At 41.5% G+C, this 22,971-nt stretch overlaps 1 protein-coding gene across 3 annotated transcripts in view; it reads left to right on the forward strand.

Moving 5' to 3' along the window:
- Positions 1 to 22,971, forward strand: part of LOC117667472 (SPNS lysolipid transporter 2, sphingosine-1-phosphate) — a 153,920-nt gene that overhangs the window by 46,374 nt on the left and 84,575 nt on the right. For all 3 annotated transcript variants that reach the window (XM_034420845.3, XM_087889297.1, XM_060693177.2), the window contains exon 2: positions 6,760 to 6,825. In XM_034420845.3, coding sequence (XP_034276736.2) covers positions 6,760 to 6,825 — 66 coding nt within the window. The remainder of the gene's footprint in view (positions 1 to 6,759; positions 6,826 to 22,971) is intronic.

Below are 22,971 nucleotides of genomic sequence, written 5' to 3' on the forward strand. Positions count from 1 at the left end.
ATGAATGGATTTGCTGTCATCATGACTTAGGGCAAGGCCAGCAGACCTATTTAACATTTCGACAGCATGGTATGGACATTCTTGAAAAATGGCAGGGCTAATTGCAGTGCCTTTACCCATAGGAATACAGCTGAAGTTAGTTTGTTTATTTCCTTGTTTTAAGTCTTATATGGACTGGTGGCACAGTGGTTAGAATGCAGTATTGCAGGCTAACCCTGCTCACTGCTAGCAGTTCGATCCTGACCAGCTCAAGGTTAATTCAGCCTTCCATCCTTCCCGAGGTCGGTAAAATCAGGACCCAAACTGTTGGGGGGCAATATGCTGACTCTTTAAACCACTTAAAGAGGGCTGTAAAGCACTGTGAAATGGTATATAAATCTAAGCGCTATCGTTAGTCCTATGGACTCCTATCTTGTACAACAATACTTGATGGCTCACAACAACTCTTAAAAACAAGAATAAAAACAGAACTCATTCTTCCCATCATATGCCATTCCAATCAGACTATTAGCCTCCTGACTCAATCCTTCATCCTCCAACCCTCAACCTTCCTGGGGGAAGAGCCAGGTCTTCATAGCTTATCAAGGATAAGAGCCCCTTGAATCTTAGGTGGGGCACAGTTTCAAAGGGCTGAGACAGTTGTAGACAAGGCATGTCTTTGAGATCTCCATCCAGAGGTGGTATTCAGCAGGTTCTGACCAGTTCAGGAGAACCGGTAGCGGAAATTTTGAGTAGTTCAGAGAACCAGTAAATACTATCTCTGACTGGCCCCGCCCCCATCTATTCTCTGCCTCCCGAGTCCCAGCCATGCCCACCAAGCCATACCCACAGAACCGGTAGTAAAAAATTTTGAATCCCATCACTGCCTCCATCAGATGACAGCATTTAAGGGAGGAGACCAATAGCACATCCACTCTATCTGACCTAGCGTGATCGGCAGATATGCTCAGAGAAAAACTGTCCCACAGATAACTTGGCTCTGTGTTATGGAAGGTTTTAAAGGTGATAAAGGTAAAGGTTCCCCTCACACATATGTGCTAGCCGTTCCTGACTCTAGGGGGCGGTGCTCATCTCCATTTCAAAGCCAAAGAGCCAGCGCTGTCCGAAGATGACTCCGTGATCATGTGGCCAGCATGACTAAACGCCAAAGGCGCACGGAACGCTGTTACCTTCCCACCAAAGGTGCTCCCTATTTTTCTACTTGCATTTTTTAACGTGCTTTCGAACTGCTAGGTTGGCAGAAGCTGGGACAAGTCACGGGAGCTCACCCCGTTATGCGACACTAGGGATTCGAACCGCTGAACTGCCGACCTTTCGATCGACAAGCTCAGCGTCTTAGCCACTGAGCCACCGGGTCCCTGTATCAAAGGTGATAACCAGCTTGCTATTCTTCGCAGATGTTCTTGAGCCTTCTTGTTTATATTTGTCTCTTGTGGTGGGCTCAGTTCCCATTCTTTTTAAACATTAAAATTTAAAAAAAAAAAAAAAAATTAACACGAGATAGAAAGCTGAACAAATGAGAAGCAGAGGGTTGCTGAGCATCATGTTGGGGGATCCAGGACTCAGGGTCATATGTGAACCTAGATAACGGTTGACCAAAAAACCCTTTGATGATCTCTGTCTTGTGTATCCTTAAAGCAGTACACACACACATACACACACTGGGGAATTTGTGGTTTTGCATGTGCAGGGAGGAGAAAAAATTAGGAAATGTAATTGAGGAAAGGAAGTAAAAACAGCAACTCCCCGGAGGAGGCTTTCAGGGCAAAAAGTCACACGTGCAATAGTTGCTTTTCTTGAGTGCTCTTGCGTCACCACCGCAGTTTCCAATTTAATTCTTCTGAAATGATAGGAAAACAGTTGCAGGGCCCAGAGGAGGTCCAAACAGGCGTGAGGGTGAAATAGGAAATTGGCTCACTCCAATTAGTAAAGCAGATTTCCCCAGACTCTTTCCTCCCAAGCTTATTCGCACTGGAATTGAGGGTCCCTGTTTTCGTTCTGTCAGCCGTAGTGAGGTGTCGAATTAGGCCTGGGGATTTAGGAAACCATCCGATTGCTCCATGTCTGACAATTGGAGTTGAATGCCAAGTTTTGGGTTGCCAAAATGACACGGTAGGACTCGAGAATTACAGGTAGTCCTCGACTTACAACAGTTGGTTTAGTGACCGTTCAAAGTTACCACAGCACTGAAAAAAAGTGTCTTAGGATCGTTTTTCACAGTTACGACCAGAGGTGGTATTCAGCAGCTTCTGGCCAGTTCTGGAGAACCGGTAGCAGAAATTTTGAGTAGTTCTGAGAACCGGTAAATACCACCTCTGACTAGTCCTGCCCACATCTATTCTCTGCCTCCCGAGTCCCAGATGATCAGGAGGAAATGGAGATTTTGCAATAACCTTCCCCTGGAGTGGAGTGGGAATGGAGATTTTACAGTATCCTTCCCCTGCTACGCCACCAAGCCATGCCCACCAAGCCACGCTCACAGAACCAGTAGTAAAAAAATTTGAATCCCACCACTGCTTACGACCTTAGCAGCTTCCCCATGATCAATTGATCGAAGTTCAGACGTTTGGCCACTGGCTCATATTTGTGACAGTTGCAGTGTCCCAGGGTCATGCGATCCCCTTTTGCGACCTTCTGACAAGCAAAGTCAATGGAGAAGCCAGATTCACTTAACAACCGTGTTACTAACTTATCAACTGCAGCGATTTGCTTAACAACGGTGACAAGAAAGGTTGTAAAATGAGGCAAAATTCACTGGACAACTGTCTCACTTAACAACAGAAATTGTCAATTGTGGTCGTAAGTCGAGGACTACCTGTATAATGTTTGTCAGTTGTACGGGATGGAGATAGATACAAGCCACAATAGAAGAACCCCCAACTTTTCCTTGCTCAGCCATATGAGGATTTGGGATGATATTCGTTGAATGTTGGCGAACAGGAGGAAGGAAATGAAAAATGGGCCTCTTTATTCTTCTTCCTGCTACTATGACCCATTTGTGAATTTCCCTCCTTCTTTATCTCTTTCCGCTTTCATTCATAGATCGGAAGCTAACAGTTCCAACAGCTGTATTCTGTAGGAATATTGTATGTCTATCTTGCTCTTCATAAAAATGTAGAAGGGCTGTGTTGCAGTGGTGGGTTGCTACTGGTTCGCCCCGGATTGAGCGAACCAGTAGCGCCGGCAGCAGGAGGCTCCGCCCACCCACCCGGATGTCTCTGAACATGCGCAGAAGCTTTATGCACACACACATGCGCTCGCCCACGAGCGAACCATTAGTGACCGAAATTGAATCCCACTATTCTGTGCTGGATCTGTTTAAAAGTGCAGGTAGTCCTTGACTTACAACAGTTTGTTTAGCGACTGTTCAAACTTACAACAGCACTGAAAAAAGTGACCTACGATTGTTTTTCATACTTCACGACCGTTGCAGCGTCCCTGTGGTCACATGATCAAAATTCAGACGCTTGAGATGTATGCATGACAGTAGCAGTGTCCCGGGGTCATGTGATCCCCTTTTGTGACCTTCTGACAAGCAAAGTCAATGGGGGAGCCAGATTCACGTGACAACCTAACTTAACATCTGCAGGGATTCACTTCACAACTGTGGCAAGAAAAGTTGGAAAATGGGGCAAAATTCACTTAATGACTGTCTCACTTAGCAACATACATTTTGGGCTCGATTATGGTCATAAACGAAGGACTACCTGTACATTTTTAACAGGATGTGTCATGTTGACTCTCACAAAATAGCTCCCCTCTCCAAGTCCATCCTGAACCACAAGACATTGCAATGGCTCACAACTGTCTAGAGTCCAATTCAGGTGATATATAAAAGTCATAATCGGTAATAAAACTCAAACCTGCTGTCAGAATTCCAAATCTTCAAAAAGTTGATTTATTCCAAATATGCATTCTCAGCTTTAAAGTGCCCAGATTTTTGCAGGAGAGCAAGGGGGATTTTGCTTGGGGCTTGAAATTGCATCTGAATTATTCCAGCATAATTAGCGATCCAATCATCCTGCTCCAAATCTCTCCATCCTATTGTATTTTTCAAAAAATTAATTGAGAAAGCAAAATGTAAAATATTTTATTTTGTTTTGAAATGGGGCTTCCTGAGTGCCCTGTCGATATGCACATTATTGGTGTGTCTTTGTGTGTGTGTGTGTATGTTTTGTTGGATTTGTGCCTGGACCATCTCATGCGATATATCTTTTCTTTGCAACATCCCCAAATAAATCAATTAAGGGAGGATCTTAATCTTCATGTGGAAGATGGCATGCTTTGTAGAGGATGGTCCTCTAAGTGAACGGTCATTTAATTCAAGTCTGATTTAAGGATTAAACAACAAAAGGAGTTGCCATATATAAATCTTGACAGGGAGGGCCTTGGGGAGGGCCTAAAAAGTCAGCATGGCATCTCTAATTGCACAATTGAATCCCATCTCTTTTTATGCACATCATGCAACACATGTAAAAGGGGCAGGACTTCAATTGTTTGGTTGCAGCTGCCATATTGATTTTTTTTTTTTGATGCTGAGTGTTAGTAATTATTTCCTTCTTTTTTTCTCTTCTTTCCTTGATTATCCCTGTTTCTTACTTTTCCCTTTATCTTTTCATTTCTTTTTCTTTTTTCTAATTTTTTAATGCATCCTGGATAAAATTATTTCTCAATAAAAATTATATTTAAATATAATTTCTCTCTCCTCTATTAATTCTAAATTGACTGAGGGATCTAGAAAGGAAGGGTTGTGGAGCTTGTGGAGATCAACCTTGGATTTAGGAATGGTGCCTTTTGTCAGGCCTGGAAGCCATCTTTTACATTGGGCCTTTAGGCCTGCCACATTTTCTACTGTGAGAAAATGGAGGGGGTTATATGGAGTATGGGAGATATGTAGTCAAACAACATTCCTTTCTCAGAGAGTCAAGGACACATTGCCCTGGCACCTGGAGTCAGATGACTGGCAGGTATCTCCAGTTTGGACAGTGGATGATTGGACCATGTGATGGACATGAGAGTGCTGGGCAGGGACTTGAACTTTCACTTGGGTGGGGAAAACCTGGGAACTTTCAGATTTGGGTTTTTCCAGATATGCCAATATGACATCTCTAATAAAATGGAACTTTGAGGAATCTCGAGCTTCGGAGTCTTCTTTCGTTTGGGGGTGTTACTTGGAAACCTGACACCTTTTTTGAGAGCACATTGTATTCACAGGATGGCTGATCTGGTGAATCCATTTACCAGAAAGTCAATGGTAAGATCTGTCTATGGCAACTGTGGCCCTTTTACAACCTGTGGACTTCAACTCCCAGAATTCCTGATACAGCTAAGCTGGCTCAGAAATTCTGGGAGTTGAAGTCCACAGGTTGTAAAAGGGCCACAGTTGCCCACCCCTGGTCTATGGAGATTCTCAATCATCCAGGTCATGGTTGTCTCAAAGGTGCTTTCTTTTCCCCTCAAAAGGCAACTGGACTATGTTTTTTTCCCCCTTGAGGAAATTTTTTTTCCCCTTGAGGTAGAAGATGTTTCACTTCTCATCCAAGAAACTATCAGAATGGATGAAGCTTCTTGGATGAGAAGCAAAACATTTTCTTCCTCAAGGAAAAAACATTTCTTCCACAAGGGGAAAACAACGACAATACATAGTCCAGTTGCCTTTTGAGAAAACAAGCACATTTGGGACAAATGGTAAGGTCCATTTCCCCTCCACTCCAACCCCAGCTTCTCCACCTCAGCTTATCTTAATCTTTTTTAGCAAAATTTTCGGATTTTCTATTTTGGCCTTTGGCATCTATCGACATCCAGTAGTTTATGATAACACTTATAGTGTAAATAACAAGGGTACTAGAATCTTTGTGTGTGAATGTATGAACTTCCTAAAGGAAGTATAGGCAGTCCTCAACGTACAACTTCATTTAGTGACCATTCAAAGTTACAATGGCACTGAAAAAAGGGACTTATGACCGTTTTTCACACTTAACGACTGTTGCAGCATCCTCATGGTCACTTGAACAAAATTCAGAGGCTTAGCAATTGGCATGTATTTATGACGATTGCAGGGTCCGGGGGTCATGTGATCACCTGTTGCCACTTTTTGACAACCAAAGTCAATGGAGATGCCCGATTCATTTAACAACCGTGTTATGAACTTAACAGCTGCAATGATTCCCTTAACAACTGTGGCAAGAAAGGTCATAAAATGGGCAAAATTTACTTAAGAACTGTCTTGCTTAGCAACAGAAATTTGGGGCTCAATTGTGATCGTAAATCGAGCTGTATTCTTTTTTTTAGTGACCAAGTATTCTTGGTCACCTTTTCCCTCCAAGTGCCTAGTTGCCCACCCTGTTTTAGCATGAGGCTTTGAACACGTGGGACATTTCAAAAATTTGAACATTTGAACACGGTGGCGCAGTGGTTAGAGTGCAGTACTGCAGGCTACTTCTGCTGACTGCCGGCTGCCTGCAATTTGGCAGTTTGAATCTCACCAGGCTCAAGGTTGATTCCGCCTTCCATCCTTCCAAGGTGGGTAAAATGAGGTAAAACCGGGATTGTTGGGGGCAATATGCTGACTCTGTATCCACTTAGACAGGGCTGTAAAGCATTGTGAAGCGGTCTATAAGTCTAAGTGCTAGTGCTAGTGCTATTTCGAAAAATGCCACCATTCCCAAATCCAAGATTGCTCCCCACAACCTATTCTCTGATTGAATAAATGTTTGTCATTAACGATTCATCTAACCAGTATTCTTGTTTCCTCTCCAGGTGTTTTGCTAGATATCCAGCAACATTTTGGGGTTAAGGACAGCGGAGCCGGCTTGCTACAGACAGGTAAGCACACCTCTTCTAATTTAATTTAATTTTAAGGTGTCAGGCTGCCCAATTCCATAGCAACTCTGGGTGGTATACAGTACTGAGCACAAAATTAACAGCAATAACAAAGATAGTGAGCTTTCTAGAAAAAGCGACAACCAGTATCTTCTCAAAATAAAACATTCACATTAGGGACCCACCGCCCGAGTAAAGGGGGAGTATTTTTTTGGAGGGTAAACCCTGGTTTTGTACTTCGTTTGTATTGTTTTCCTTGTGGTCTTTTCCTGCACTTTGAAACCAAGGTTGTGGCATGCTTGTGAATGTGTGCCAGGTTTGCTTCAAATTGCAATTAACTGGCAAATGGACACAGTCTATGTGTCTCCATTGTTTGCTATACTTGAGGAATGAAGCTGAGCAGTAACTGATGGGAATACTTCAAACCTCTGTCATCACTCTGTAATATTCTCTACAAGCAGTAAATATTTACAAGCAGTAGCCTCTTCATAGAGAGCCAGTTTGGAGTAGTGGTTAAGGCGCCAGGCTAGAAAGTGGAACACCGTGAATTTTAGTCCCACCTTGGGCATGAAGCCAGGTGGGTGACTTGGGCCAGCCACTCTCTCTCAACCCTAGAAAAGAGGCAATGGCAAACTACTTCTGAAAAACCTTGTTAAAAGAAACTGCAGGGACTTGTCCAAGCAGTCTCTGAGAATCGGACATGATTGAACAGAAGAAAAATAAAAGATTGTAAGACAAATAGAAGCCAAAATGTGGGAACCCAGTTTTCTCTCTATGATGCAATATTGGTGCTGACTGAGTCAAGAGAATGGAATCATGAAAGGTTTAGGAAAAAAATAAATAGTACAGTAAGGCATCTGAATTCATCAGACCTGCAGATATTGCTGGGAACCTGCCACATATACAGAAAATCTCTCTTTATTTTTCTTGCAAATATTTACATTCATGTGGTACCCATTACATTTAGAAGGGTGAAGAATCCTAGTTCTAAGACCGTTGCCACTTAAGGATGTCCAGATCATTTTGAATTGGGTTCCTGCCAATGTTACAGGAAATAATTCACTCAGTCTATCAAATTTTCTGTTTTTTAAAAAAAGCAAGAGCTGGCACCCTTAACACTTAGCAGTGCTAAGTGCTTGTCCATACAAAAAGCTGAAAGTTCTGGAAAGTCATAATGATCTGGCAGCTGGATCTAGATAGCTGGCTAGGTGATACTTTTTCTGAGAAGAGAAATTAGGCTACATTTGCAAAGTGGATCATTACGATTGCAGATGGTCTGATGTTTTCTCATCTCTGCTAATGAGAAGTTGTTTCTTGCCATTACATCTAAGGCAGTGTTCCTCAACCTTGAATTGTGTGATCACCTTTTGTGACCTACTGACAAGCCAAGTCAATGCGGAAGCCAAATTCACTAAACAACCATGTTACTAATTTAACAATTGTGGCAAGAATGGTAGTAAAATGGGGCAAAAGTCACTTAACAAATGTCTCGGTTAGCAACAGAAATTTTGGGCTCAGTTGGTTGTAAATTGAGGATTACCCATACCAGCAACATTTGTATATCTTTGTTACTCCCCATACAGACTAGATTTATTGGCTTATCCCAGTTAAGTTGGAAAAAGTACTATTTTAGTAGCTTTAGTTCAAGCTTTGTTTTAAGGAAGCAATTACTCAGATAAACCATGATTTGTGAAAGTTCCTTCTTTTTGTCTATGGGGATTTTCAGTCATCCAGGTCATGGTTGTCTCAAAGATGCTTTTTAAAGAGGCAGCTGGACTTTCTGGTTTTTCTTTGAAGATGTTTTGCTTCTCGTCCAAGAAGCTTCTTCAGCTCTAACTTCCATTCCTAACCATCTTCCATTCCCCACCATCCAATCAGAGCTGAAGAAGCTTCTTGGATGAGAAGCAAAACATCTTCAAAGAAAAACCAGAAAGCCCAGTTACCTCTTGAAAAAGCATCTTTGGGATTTCCTTCTTTTTCCATTTTCCCTGAAAATCTCAGGGAAAACCATCTATGCTAAGCAGTGGCATCTAAGGGTGTAGCTGTGTTCCAAATTAAGATTTGGTTTGCCTTTTTGAAATGTAACATTGAGTCACGATTTGCTGAAAGAGAGGTTTTGCAAAATATCCTCAACATCCTATAGGCGTAACTGTGTTTGTTTAACCCACTGCAGCAAAACCCACAAAGGATCTTACAACGTTAATTATTTCTTCATCTATGTATTCAGTTTACCTTCCATCTAAAAGCCAATCCCACACTGATTTTTTAAAAAAAATCAACTAATTAGAAAAATATCAGGCAATACTATGGAAGGTAACTTTGTGGATTGTAGCCTTTTCTTTGTTACCTTCTGGGCGGAGGCTTCGTGGTATCTGAAGCAGAACAACTAGATTCTGTAATAGCTTTGTACCATATAGTGTCAACCTAGTTAACTCTCAAGACTCTTTTTTCCACTATGTATTAAAAATGGACTGAGATAGATAAATAGGTAGGTAGGTAGATAGGTAGATAGGTTAGGTAGGTAGGTAGGTGGGTGGGTGGGTGGGTAGGTAGGTAGGTAAGTAGCAGGGGTGGGTTCTACTTACCTTTACTACCGGTTCACAACGGGGCCGCAAAGCCACTTGCTTTGCTTGCGCTTTGCGCTTTGATGACATCAGGGTCAGTGGGTGGAGCCTCCTGCCAGTTTTACTACCTGCCAGTTTTACTACTGGTTCTATAGAATCGGTGCGAATGGGGGGCAACTCACCACTGGTAAGTAGGCAGGTAGATGTAGATGTAGATGATGTAGATGTGTGTTTATACACAGCATATGTACATGTGTATCGATGGATGGTTATGGGTGTGTCTCTGTATGTGTATATTTCTTTGGAGTATAGATATAAATTGTTTGTGTGTGTGTACACACACAGCATATATACAGTGTGTGGATGGATGGGTATGGGTGTGTGGGTGTGTCTGTATTTCTTGGGAGAATAGGCATCAGAAGTTCATTTTAATGTGTGCCGGTGTGTACACAGAAGAAAATGACAATAAAGGTTATCTTATCTTAACACTATAGAAATCAGGGTGGATTTGATTTAAATCGAGTTGATTTAAACCACAATTTAAATCATGATTTAAATCACTGGTAAAAAGGCTTGATTTAAATCAACTCGATTTAAATCATAATTTTTAAAGAGCAACTGTCATCTCTGCTACTCCTTTGACCCACTGTTGACTCACCGATAGTCCCAATGTTGCAGAATATACAGCCTCATGCTACATAACTAAGCTTCATTTCATGCTGAATAAATTATTTATGTATCTTAAATAGAAAACTATCTTACGATAGATTTTTACCCCCAAAGTTTTTTATTAAAATAAATTCGATAAAAATCAAAAAAATTCGATTTAAATAAAAAAAATCTGATTTTTTTGATTTTTTTAAAAAAATCATTGATTTTTATCCACCCTGATAGAAATTAACATAGCAATATAATTCAACTCCAAGTAGGTTTGGATTAGTGTAGTTAATGAATCCCACAAAGTGGTTGTATTATTTAAATTCACACTACTCAAAGTGATATTTCAGTGAAAATAGGGTAATTGGTTCCAGCTTGCTAGAAATAGGCAATGAAAATGTTTAAACATAAATATTTATGTTCATATTAATAAAATATTGCAGCAAAAGATAAAAAGAATGTACTTTTAAATTAAATATATGGTTAACAGAATCACAGAGTACAAGTAGTCCTTGCCTTTTTACTGTAATTGAGCCCAAAGTTATACTCATAAGTTGTGGGAATCATTAAGCAGGTTACCATAGGACCGTGCCTGATTTTATGACTTTTTTTGCAGCGGTCATTAAGCAAACACAGCAGATGTTAAGCGAATTTTGTAGTTGTTGAATGAGTCAGTTTTCCCCAATGGGTGTTATTGCTGGAAGTAAATACTAGAAACGATCACAAACTGCAGAAAAATACAGTCGTGTGATCTCAGGATGCTGCAAACAGTCGTAAATGCATGCCAGTTGCTAGGCGCCCAAAATATATGATCATGTGACTGTATGGGGAATATAGGTAGTATCTCAATTTATGACCAGAATTGAGCCCCAAATTTATGTTGTTAAGCGAGACATTTGCTATGTGAGTATTGCCCCATTTTACGACTTTTCTTGCCACATCTGTTAAGTGAATCATGGCAGTTGTTAAATTAGTAATACGGTTGTTAAGTGAATCTGGCTTCCCCATTGACTTTGTGTGTCAGAAAGTCGAAAAAAGGGGATCGCATGACTCTGGGACACTGCAACCGTCATAAATGTAAGTCAGTTGTCAAGCATCCAAATGTAAATCACATGACCGTGAGGGACGCTACAGGGATCATAAGTGTGAAAAATGGTCATAAGTCACTTTTTTCAGTGCCGTTGTAACTTTGAACAGTCATAAAATGAACTGGACTACCTGTACAGCTATTCGAACTTCAAAAATGAGTCATAAGTAGCTTGTCCTGTTTTAGCATTTCTATGGCCACAATTATGTCGTTCATTTACAGCAAATTGTTGCTCTAATGTGATAACAAGCCTCTTTTAAACTCGTACTGCTTCCCTCTAATGCAGGGGTGTCAAACTCAAGGCCTGCGGGCCAGATTCGGTCTTCGGGGTGCTTAGATCTGGCCCGTGGGGCTGCCCTGGAAACAGTGAAGGACCAGCCCGCAGTGCCTCTGCCAACGAAAGCGGGTTCCCAATCTCTGTTTTTGGCTGGGACGAGCTCCTGCAACCCTCTGCCAGGGAAAACGGAGATCGGGAGGGCCGCATGCGGCCCTCCCGATCTCCATTTTCCCTGGCAGAGGGTTGCAGGAGCCCGTCCCAGCCAAAAACAGAGATTGGGAACCCGCTTTCATTGGTAGAGCACTCAGGCCGCCACAGGCGCCCCTGACATGAGTGACGTCAAGCTGGCCACACCTACCCTGGCCACGCCCACCCTGCCCTCCCGAGGTCAAACACAACCCTGATGAGGCCCTCAGTGAAATTGAATTTGACACCCCTGCTCTAATGGAATCTTCCTTTTCTCTGTTTCACACACATGAAGATGAGCGGTATCTAAAACCCCAGCCGCAACTGCACATACTCTAACGTCACTCTAACCGAGTTTTGGGTCTCATTAAATACGACCTGGTATCAATTTACCAATTGCATTAAATCAAATATTGCATTCTTCTGGCTTGCACCACAGTTTAATCGCAACCTATCTATACAGGTAGCCCTTGACTTACAACAGTTTATTTAGTACCAATAAAGTAGAATATTTGTAGCTCAGGGTTGAAACGAGGGGTCCTTGGTGCTCTCTGAGCTTCCTTGTTTTCTTGCAGACGTTTCATTACCCTAACTAGGTAACATCATCAGTGCTAGTCAAGTAAGGATGATGTTACCTAGTTAGGGTAATGAAACGTCTCCAAGAAAACAAGCAAGCTCAGAGACCATCAATGATCCCTCAGTTCATTTAGTGACCATTCAAAGTTACAACAGTATTGAAAAAAGTGACTTACGGCTGTTTTTCACATGTACAACCGTGTCCCGGGGTCATGTGATCCCCTTTTGCGACCTTCTGATGAGCAACGTCAATGGGGAAGCCAGATTCACTTAACAGCCGTGTTGCTAACTTAACAACTGCAGTGATTCACTTAAACAGCTGTGGCAAGAAAAGTCGTAAAATGGGGCAAAATTCACTTAACGACTGTCTCACTTAGCAACATACATTTTGGGCTCGATTGTGGTCGTGAAAGTCGTGAAATGGGACAAAACACACTTTAAAATGTCTCGCTTTGCATCATAAATTTTGGGCTCAGTTGCTCGTAAATTGAGGACTACCTGTGCTAGAATCATGTGTACATCCCCCTACAGACTAGATTTGTTGGCTTATCCCAGTTAAGTTAGAAAAGTACTATCTTGGTAGCTTTGGTTAAGGAAGCAGTCATAAGTCAAGGACTACCTGTGAAGGCCTGGATGATCAGAAAGGCCTTTAACTGATGTTGAAGCCTAACAAGATTTGGCATCAACTTCAACTGAACAGAGAAGGGATTTAATTTGTTGGAAGGTTCCTGTGGTCTAATCGTTCAGATGTTGATTTAGGGCCAAGGAGACCAAGGTTCTTCTCTCTCTGCAGCCATGGAACATTACTACAGGTAATCCTCAATTTACGACCATTCCTTCATCAACCATTTGAAGTTTAAAACATTAGTGAAAAAAGGGATTGGTACCTCACACTTGGTGACCGTTATAGCATCCCCATGTGATCAAAATTTGGGTACTTGGGAACCATATGTATTTACAACAGTTGCCAGGGTCATGTGATCAAAATTTGTAACTTTCCCAAGTGGCTTCCAACTAGCATAGTCAATAGGGGAAGCCAGGTTTGCTTAATGACCGCCTGATTCACTTAACAACTGCAGTGATTTGCTCAATAACCATAACAAAAAAGGTTGTAAAATCATTGCAGCTCATTTAATGACTACCTCACTTATCAATGGAAATTCTCATCCCTATTGTGGTCGTAAGTCTAGAGGACCACCTCTAGATGACTGTGAAACAGTCCCTCTCTCTTGTTCCCACCTACCTCACAGGATTGTTGTAGGGAAACAAGAAACAGTCTATCTCCAACGGTCTAAAAATACTAATGTGATTGCAACGTTGTATTCGAATTCTGGAGAAATTGACAGAAACTAATCAGTGTCTTTAAAACAAATAAACCAAATATTTTAATAGCTTTTTTTTTTTTGCTGGTCCTTTCTAAAAACAGACTATCCCAACACTCCTTGGAACGGAAGTCCTGCTATTGCAAGGCCAGATGGCTCAGAGGACAGGAAAGGGAAGGGAAACTTTAGAATTGTTACGGGAAAATGAATGGGAAAAAGCCCCGTTCTAGAAGTCAACTATACCCTGGGGAAGGAGAGAATATTTGAATTGTTCATTAATGGAAACTCGACAGAATTTGCCCTGTCAGAGTTGAGCCAGTGGAAGTAACCACAATGAGGTTGTCATTCATGACAAAAAGGAAAAGTTTGCCTTGAGGTTTGGAAGAAACTACCTTATTTTGCATTAATATTCCATAATTTTTTTGGGGGGAGGGTGTCTTCGAGTCAGTGTTGACCCTCTGCAGATTCCTTGACAAGAAGTACTTTGCCATTGCCTCTTTCCAAGGGCTGAGAGAAAGTGACCGGAGCAAAGTCAGCCAGTTGGCTTCATGCCTAAGGCAGAATTAGAACTCACACTCTCCCAGTTTTTAGCCTGCTGCCTTAACTCAGGGCTGTCAAACTCATGTCGTCACGGCGGCGTCACATGACGTATCGGGGCTTTTTTTCCCCTTTGCTAAACTGGGCGTGGCCAGTGTGTGACGCATCCGGCCCGCGGGCCATGTGCTTGCTAGCCTTAACTACTACACCAAACTGGCCCAATCCATATTTAGCAGTCTGAAATAGTCTATTAGGGTTGAAAAAAAGGGCTTTTCAGCAGTGATCCCTTTATTAGGGAATGCTTTTTTCCAAGTGTTGCAAATTTTATTAGACTTCAGTTCCTAAGGCTTTAGCCAGTATCGGGGTGAAATCTAGCAGGTTCTGACAGGTTTTAGAGAACCAGTAGTGGAAATTTTGAGTAGTTTGGAGAACCAGCAAATACCATCTCTGGCTGGTCCCAGAGTGGGGTGGGAATGGAGATTTTGCAATATCCTTCCCCTGGAATGGGGAGGGAATGGAGATTTTGCAGTATCCTTCCCCTGCCATGCCAACCAAGCCACGTCCACAGAACCAGTAGTAAAAAAATTTGAATTTCACCACTGGCCAGCATAAATGATGACAGAGTTCAATATCCAAAGGTCTGTTGGATTTTCCTCTCTGCTTTGTTCTCTTAGAAGTCATGCCTTGCATGCTTTCCTTCACTTATTTAATTTTATTTGTATTCCATCTGCTGTCCAGAGGAACTGTTGTGATTAGGCAGGTGGTAAATGAATGACTTACATCAAATGTATACAGAGGTTTGAATTTTTTTCAGCACTCCTAATGTAAATCCCTTTCCTTTCCCTACTTTGTAGGATAAAGTGTTGAGGTGGGAGGAAATTTTGTTTGATTTTAATCAACAAATATAACAATCCTAGGAAGAAGTATAAAAAGGGCAAGTGCAGTTAGAAGCTATATTCTCCCTTCCGCAGGAGCAAAGGTTAATTAAACATTTAAACGACTGGGAAATTGGCGTCTTTTAGGAACTGTCCGATTGGATGATTGCATTTGCTTCTAAATGCAATTCATCAAAGGTTTTTAAAGAGTTAGATCAGTGTTTCTCCACCTCAGCAACTTTAAGAACTGTGGACTTCAACTCCCAGAATTCCCTAGTCAGTGCTGGTTGGGGAATTCTGGGAGTTGGAATCTTAAAGTTTGCGATTGAGAAATACTGGATTAGATCAGTGGTGAAATCCAATTTTTTTTTACTACCGGTTCTGTGGGCATGGCTTGGTGGGTATGGTGTGGCTTGGTGGGCGTGGCTTGGTGGGCGTGGCAGGGGAAGGATACTACAAAATCTCCATTCCCTCCCCACTCCAGGGGAAAGATACTACAAAATCCCCATTCCCTCCCTACTCCTGGGGAAGGATATTGCAAAATCTCCATTCCCACCCCACTCTGGGGCCAGCCAGATGTGGTATTTGCCCATTCTCTGAACTACTCAAAATTTCCACTACCGGTTTTCCAGAACCTGTCAGAACCTGCTAGATTTCACCCCTGGATTAGATTCTGATCATCATCATTGGGTGGGTAGATAAAACCCATCCATGCTCTTCCTAATTCTATGGAAATAGAAAATGATTTTAAGATTGATCAGAAAGCACAGTTCCCAAAAGTATTTGATGTTGGAGAAGACTAAGCTAAGGACTTATCAAAGTCGCTGCATAATTATTGAAATGCAGAAAATAAGCAAAGAATGGAGCAAATGGCACCGGTCTTTGTTTTGCCCTTCACAAGCTAGCATCCTGTCACTTGTCACCCCCCCCCCCCATATATGTCTTTTCTTTGTTTTGATTAAATTGAAAAGATAAGGACAGAACAATTCCAGCATATGAAATTTAATGGTTTTGGCAGGAGTCTTTATTCGAAATGATGACGATTTGACCTCAAGAGACATCTGTACAGGAACATAGACTGCACTGGCTATGACTGCCAAATCATATCATGAATTATTCCTTTTCTTTTCTTAGGGCCACATGATATGCTGGAAGTTAACTTGCAAAGGTTTTTCCCACTCCCCACTCTCTTGTTAGATTGTCAAATGCCACTATGAATGGCATGGTATCTATTTTTGAGAGCCATGGGAAAAGGGACTAAAGGTTTTCATCCAAACCACTTCAGTTGCTAAATTTGTCCACTTTCTGTAGATTTTCTGGAGCGTGGTTAACATGGACCTGTTCAAACACCACAAATGCAAGTTCCCCCTCTTTAATTTTAGAGAGGATTCCCTTTTCTGCTTCCAAGTCTCAGGAGCTTATTTTTTTTTCCCCTCCTTCTCTCTATAATGGTAGTCAAAAAAACTGTAGTTACTATTTTGCTCCCAAGCAATGCTTTGTAAAAGTGAATTTCATATCTCCCAAGCAGGAGAAAAAAAAACCGGGCAGTGCAAAAACCTTTGCAGAAAACATGGTTAGAAAAATCCTGGAAGCAGAAAAGGGAATGAAGAAGATGGAATGAGAATCAGATTTCTCATTTTAAAGTCTGATCAATCCTCCATGCTCCAAATTATGTTCCAAGATTCCTTGCTTTCAGGCTATTAATCTTTTTCCACCAAATTGTAAAAGCATGTTGATCTGTTTAGAAGAGCTGCTTTAAAAATGCAGCATGTTCCCAAAGTAGCATATAATACATAATGCAGTTATAGCAAAATGCACCTAAGAGCAGAGCAAAACCACTAAACAGGGATACATACATTCTCCTTTCTGTGAAAATAATCTTATAAATAAGCCACGTTCACTGCCCATTTAAAAAGCAACCAGGAATGGCATATTGGTAGTCCTCAACTTACAACCATTCATTTAGCAACTGTTCGAAGTTACAACGGCACTGAAAAAAGTGACCTACACTACAACCGATCCTCGCATTTATGGTTGCCGCATTCCCACGATCACGTGATCAAAAATCGGGAACTTGACAACCTGGATGTATTTCCAATGGTTGCAGCATCCCAGGGTCACGTGATTACCATTTGCGACCTTGTCAGCTAGCTTCCGACAAGGTCAGTGGGGGAAGCTGGATTCACTTAACAGCTGTAGTGATTCACTTAACAACTATGGCAAAAAAAAAGAGGTCATAACATTGGGTGCGACTTACTTAGCAATCTCCTTGCATATCAATAGAAATTCTTGATCCCAAATGTGGTTTGTAAGTCGAGGACTACTTGTAATCATAAATATCGAGGAAAGATGTTCCAAAGGTGCTTTTTCAAGAGATAACTGGGTTTTCTGGTTTTTCTTTGAAGACATTTCGCTTCTCATCCTAGCAGCTTCTTCAGCTCTGACTCCATTCCCCACCATCCAGTCAGAGCTAAAGAAGCTTCTTGGATAAGAAGCGAAACATCTTCAAAGAAAAACCAGAAAGTCCAGTTGCTTCCTGAAAAAGCACATTTGGGACAACCATGATCTGGACAACAGAGAATCTCCATAGACTGAGGAAGGATGTTTCATATAAAGAGGCGACAGTCGTTCTGCATGAGTGGCCGCTATTCATCCTTCTTGAGAACTTACTCTTGCATGTTGCAATTGGAATATGAGCCAGAGTTTGCTTCCCAAAATAAATGCAAGTCTTCGACACTATATCGTTATGAGACACATAGACAGCGAGTTCTATATGGTATGGAAGGAATTTGGAAAAAAAAACCATTTTTTGTAGGAATTAAACAACCAATCAATCAATCATATGTTAGAATCATGGATAATTCAAGCCTGATGCTAGTAATGCTAATTTGACTAGTTTACTGTTTTGTAGTGCAAATCCAAAATGCTGGGTTAACTGAGTCATGAGCTTCCTTATACGAAATCCTGCCATTGACTGGCCCCTAGTTTTACTTTCTTTGAGTGGTGGCCACGCCACCTAGGCAAATACCATTCTGAACTCTTAACATCCCAAACAGCTTTGGTGACTAACAATATGAACAACTGGATTTAAGCCTCCCTGAATACAAATGAGTTACTGATTTGTGGCTGTTTTTGCCAACCGCAATCTGTTTCCAGCTATTCTCATATGGCTCTTTTTAATTTATATTTTATTGCTCAAAAAATGGGTTTGAAAAGGAGCAAAACACAAGGATAATAGTGATAGAGATATATACAGTTGTCGAAGAGAAAAAAAAAGACATAAAAAAAATAAAAAATATAAGGGAAAAACACAAATGTGAAATACTTTCATCATAATACACAGTTACAACTGTGTATCTATATATACTTGTCTAATGCAATTATTATTCAAATACATATATAAAAGAGCTGCGGTGGCACAGTGGTTAAAGTGCAGTACTGCAGGCTATTTCTGCTGATCACTGGCTGCCAGCAGTTTGTCAGATCGAATCTCACCAGGCTCAAGGTTGACTCAGCTTTCCATCCTTCCAAGGTGGGTAAAATGAGGACCCAGATTGTTGGGGGCAATAAGCTGACTCTGTAAACCACTTAGAGAGGACTGTAAAAGCACTATGAAGCGGTACATAAGTGCTATTGCTATATATTTCTAATATATTTACAGTAAAGGCAAAGGTAAAGGTTTCCTCTGTCCAGTCGTGTCCGACTCTAGGGGGAAGGTGCTCATCTCTGTTTCCGAGGGAGCCAGCATTGTCCAAAGATGCTTCCATGATCATGTGGCCAGCATGACTATGCACCAAGGTGCATGGAATGCTGTTACCTTCCCACTAAAGTGGTACCTATTTATCTACTCACATTTGCATGCTTTCGAACTGCTAGATGGGCAGGAGCTGGGGCAAGCAAGGTGAGCTTGCCCTGTAGCATGGTCTGCAGATCTTGAATCTGGGTTGTTAGTTTTCCCGGTTGTTAGCTCAGTGTCTTTAACCATTGAGGCATTGTGCCCCCTATGTTTACAGGATATTACCTTTTTTAACCTGCTGCGTTGTGTATCAATGAATCCCACATTTCATTGAGCTCATCTATACAAAGTCTACATCTATAGGCAATCTGCTCATAAGTGGCACCTGCAGTCAACTCCTCAATGAGTAGATGGAGCTATACATTTGTCTTTCCAATACTGCAATATCAAAATAAATGTTGTAGCCATGGGAAGGGCACAGAGAATTGTTTGCGTTATCCAGTTGTCAGATTCCATGCACTAAGTATATAGTTCCAAAGAATATTATCTCCTGAAAATTTTAGCTTTGGTTGCACACAATCATATTTATATAATCCACTCCTTTCTCCCAAAACGTAGTAAGTATAGGACGTTGTAGAAACACATGTTTCAAAGATGCATTATCCTTCTTTCATCTCTAAGAAAGTGTTTCTTTTGACAAGTCTGTTCCTTTTTTATACAAAGCTATTTTCAAGTGAGTTGGATCTGTGGTGTAAATAAAGGAGGAACTAGATCTAGGCAGGCATGGCTTTGAAGTTGAGGATTACCTGTACTTCTGGAAGGACAGATAGCTAGTCTTGGTTGAGATGTACAGATAGCTCTTGATTTTAAATCTATACCCACCTATCTTTAGTTGCTCAGCCAAGACTGGCTACTTGTCCTTCCAGGTTATGCCCTGATTCATTCTCTCTCTCCCTCTCCCTCTCCCTCTCCCTCTCCCTCTCTCTCTCTCTCTCTCTCTCCCTCTCCCTCTCCCTCTCCCTCTCCCTCCCTCTCCCTCTCCTTCTCCCTCCCTCCTTATCCCCATCGCCTATCCCTTCCCCACCCTGCACATATTATCCATGTGGTTAGACTTTGTGCAAGAGGTTCTGCTAACTATTCTTTTGGGGGGTTTGCTCTCCTCACACCTTAAGATGAGAGATGGGTTTCAAAACCCGTTGCTACCGGTTCGCTCGTGAGTGCGTGGGCACTTGCGCATGATGCTTCTGCACATGCACAGAAGCATCCAGGCAGATGGGTGGAGCCTCCCGCCACTGCCGCTACCGGTTCACCCGATCCGGGGCGAACTGGTCGCAACCCACTGCTTAAGATTTTGTTCAAGGCCAGTCTAAGGATTCAGGGCCAACCCTGTCATTAGATAGAGTGAAGCTGTTCCCTCCTGGTAGGAGACCTCCAAGTATAGTATCAGATAGTCTCCCTTGTGCTGTTAAGTGGTCCTCAGCTTTAGAGAAAGATCCTCATGAATGCCATTTGATCAGCGTCTGCGTGATCTGACTCATTGAACTCAGTTTGCATTTGGTTATGAAGTAGTCCTTGCATTTTGTCTAAGCACTGGCAGAATTGTGTTGTCTCAGCTCCTATAGGTGTTGACTGCAGAAAAAAGTGTCCATGACCATCTGCAGGGTGTCCTTTCCTTTCTCCATGATAACTAACTGGGACTTGGGAAATATTACAGTGTGTGGATTGTATAAGGAGAATGTAACAGCAACAGAGTTGGAAGGGATCTTGGAGGTCATCTAGTCCAACCCCCTGCTCACGCAGGAGACCTGTACTAGGGATTCCAACTGCCGAACTGCCGGCCTTTCTGATCGACAAGCTCAGTGTCTTAACCACTGAGCCACCTAGGCAGGCTGTTACTATTACTTATATATTAAAAATGTTATTCATATACTAAAAAAATAAATAGGGAATCAATACCAGAGTTGAGTATTTCTCTGTTTCTGTTCTGAGCATATGAAAATATGAATGTTTGCAGTATGTATTACTAAGTTTACTTGTTTGGCCAGGTAAAACTGGGAAAGTGGAAAATATTTGGAGCCCTATCATAAAAGTACAATCTTACCACTAGCTTTTATTATCCTTGTCGCCTGGTTTATAATTAATCCAGAAAAACTGTCATCCCAGGAAAAGTGTTGCAGTCTGTTGCCTAAATGTGAATTAAAAGTTATCTGCTGGAGTGACTGAATGATATACCCACCTCTGTTTACTTGATGTTTTAGGACAAGAAGTTTGACTTTAAATTACAGTTTCCATCCTAGGAAGTTGTTACTTTTGCAGATGCAAGGGCTGGGGTCTTCTCCTGCAAGGGAAAAAAAACCTTCTTGTGTGATTAAAAAAAATTACTATATAATATAATTACTATATAATAGGGAAGTCTGGGGGGGAGGGTTAGGGAGGGCTAGGGAGGACGGGAAGTTTGGGGAGGGAGGTGGGGGGATGAAAAAAAGGGGTGAAAATGTAATTGTAAAACTTTTGCAATAAAAAAAAAAATTACTTTTGCAGAGTTAGGGTTAATTTTGCAGCTGGAATTATTCGCATGGTATCTGCAGCCTCCTGGCACCACCCTGCTCCTAAAAGGAGTGCATTTTTCTTATAATTATTCATCCTGGCAAAAAAGGAACATAGGATATCCTTATCCAAGATCCCAGGGGTTATTATGGGATCATATATGTTTACTTTGCACTCAGCAGATCTCATTCACCAGGTTTTCAGGCAAAGTGTTTTTGCCTAGCCCAGCAATCCCATCTGATTTTCCAAATAGTTGACTAAGACTGACACTTGAAGTTTTTCTGGGCCAAAAATGGTCTTTAGCTTCTGAAATATAACAGGTGCAAACAGGAAATCCACGACTTACGATCACAATTGGGACCAGACTTTCTGTTGCTAAGCAAGAAGGTTATTAAGTGAGTCACACTTGATTTTATGACCATTTTGCCACAGCTGTTAATCAAATTATTTGTTAAGAGAATCAAGTGATCATTAAATAGATCCAGCTTCCCCTGTTGACTTGTTGATCAGAAGCCAGTTGGGAAGGTCGCAAATGGTGATCATATCATCCCAGTAATTTATCATAAATACATGCCAGTTGTTAAGTGCCTGAATTTTGATCAAGTGACTGTGGGTGCTGTCATGGCCATAAGTATGAGGACCAGCCATAAGCTACTTTTTTTCAGTGCTGCTTTAACTTCGAACCGACTCTAAACAAATGAATGTAAGTTGAGGACCACCTGTAATTTGGTGGAATGTCACATGCTTTGCATGCCAAAAGTCCTAAATTTGATCCATGGCATTTTCAATCCCAATTAGTACTGATGTGGAAATATGATTTCTGTTGTTGCTGCTGCTGCTATAGAGGCTGTTTCTTGTGATCTTATAAACTTCGCAATAGCTAGAAAGGAGGGTGTGCACCTTTTCTGAGAAACACTATATTGTTGTGAATTGCCTCTAGTGCAATACTAAATATTTAGGGATGGCTTGATCATGAATGAACAGATAAAATCTTGAGCTTTAAAACTTGCCTAGATACAAACTGCTATTATTGGTGAAGTTGTAACCAGATCTGACCAATTTTCAAATAGTCTTCTATATCATAGGAGAGCGGGTAGAGTTTATTAGGTATACCATGTCTGGACTGCAGACATCCAGCCACTAGGTGGGAGCAAATAAGGTATTGTATCTCTCTTTGCTGCCATCTAGTGGCAACCTGATTTTACAGCCAAAGTTTTATACTGTATTAGCTATAAACATATATTGATAAATTGTCTTCGGCTATGTGGATAGCTGCAAAACCTCCCCAAATTCTTATTAAGAGTTGGAAGGCATTTAAGGTTGTTGGTACCATCATCAATCAAAAATGTCTGTCACAGAATGCACAGACAAATGTGCATTCAGCTACCAGCATAGAAATGCAGAAACATCCATTCTTTGCTGTCATCTTATAGTTGTCTGGATTTTTGCAACCCGAGATGAGGAAGCTCTAAAACAAAAGAAGCCATCAAGTTCCAAATCTTCCTCAGTATTATTGCTATGTAAACTTACAGTTAGGTAGGTAAGTCTGTAGATAGGGTCCTGCTACTGTCATTTTTGAAATCTCCCATGAAAGACTGTTATAATTGGTGCCTGAACTTCCTGGCATCCTATGTCAATGCTGGTCAAAAGGTGAGGTGGCAGTAAGTTAGGCGAGATGTTGGAGACATCTGCCAGACCAAGTGGTCAATTCTGGGGGAAGACAGATAAAACAGTGTATCCAGGGGTGGGCTGCTGGGGGTTCGCAGGGGTTCGGGAGAACCTCTA

This window comes from Pantherophis guttatus, chromosome 1, assembly GCF_059756535.1.
Source record: "Pantherophis guttatus breed Tessera chromosome 1, ASM5975653v1, whole genome shotgun sequence".
NCBI classification, from domain to species: Eukaryota; Metazoa; Chordata; class Lepidosauria; order Squamata; family Colubridae; genus Pantherophis; species Pantherophis guttatus.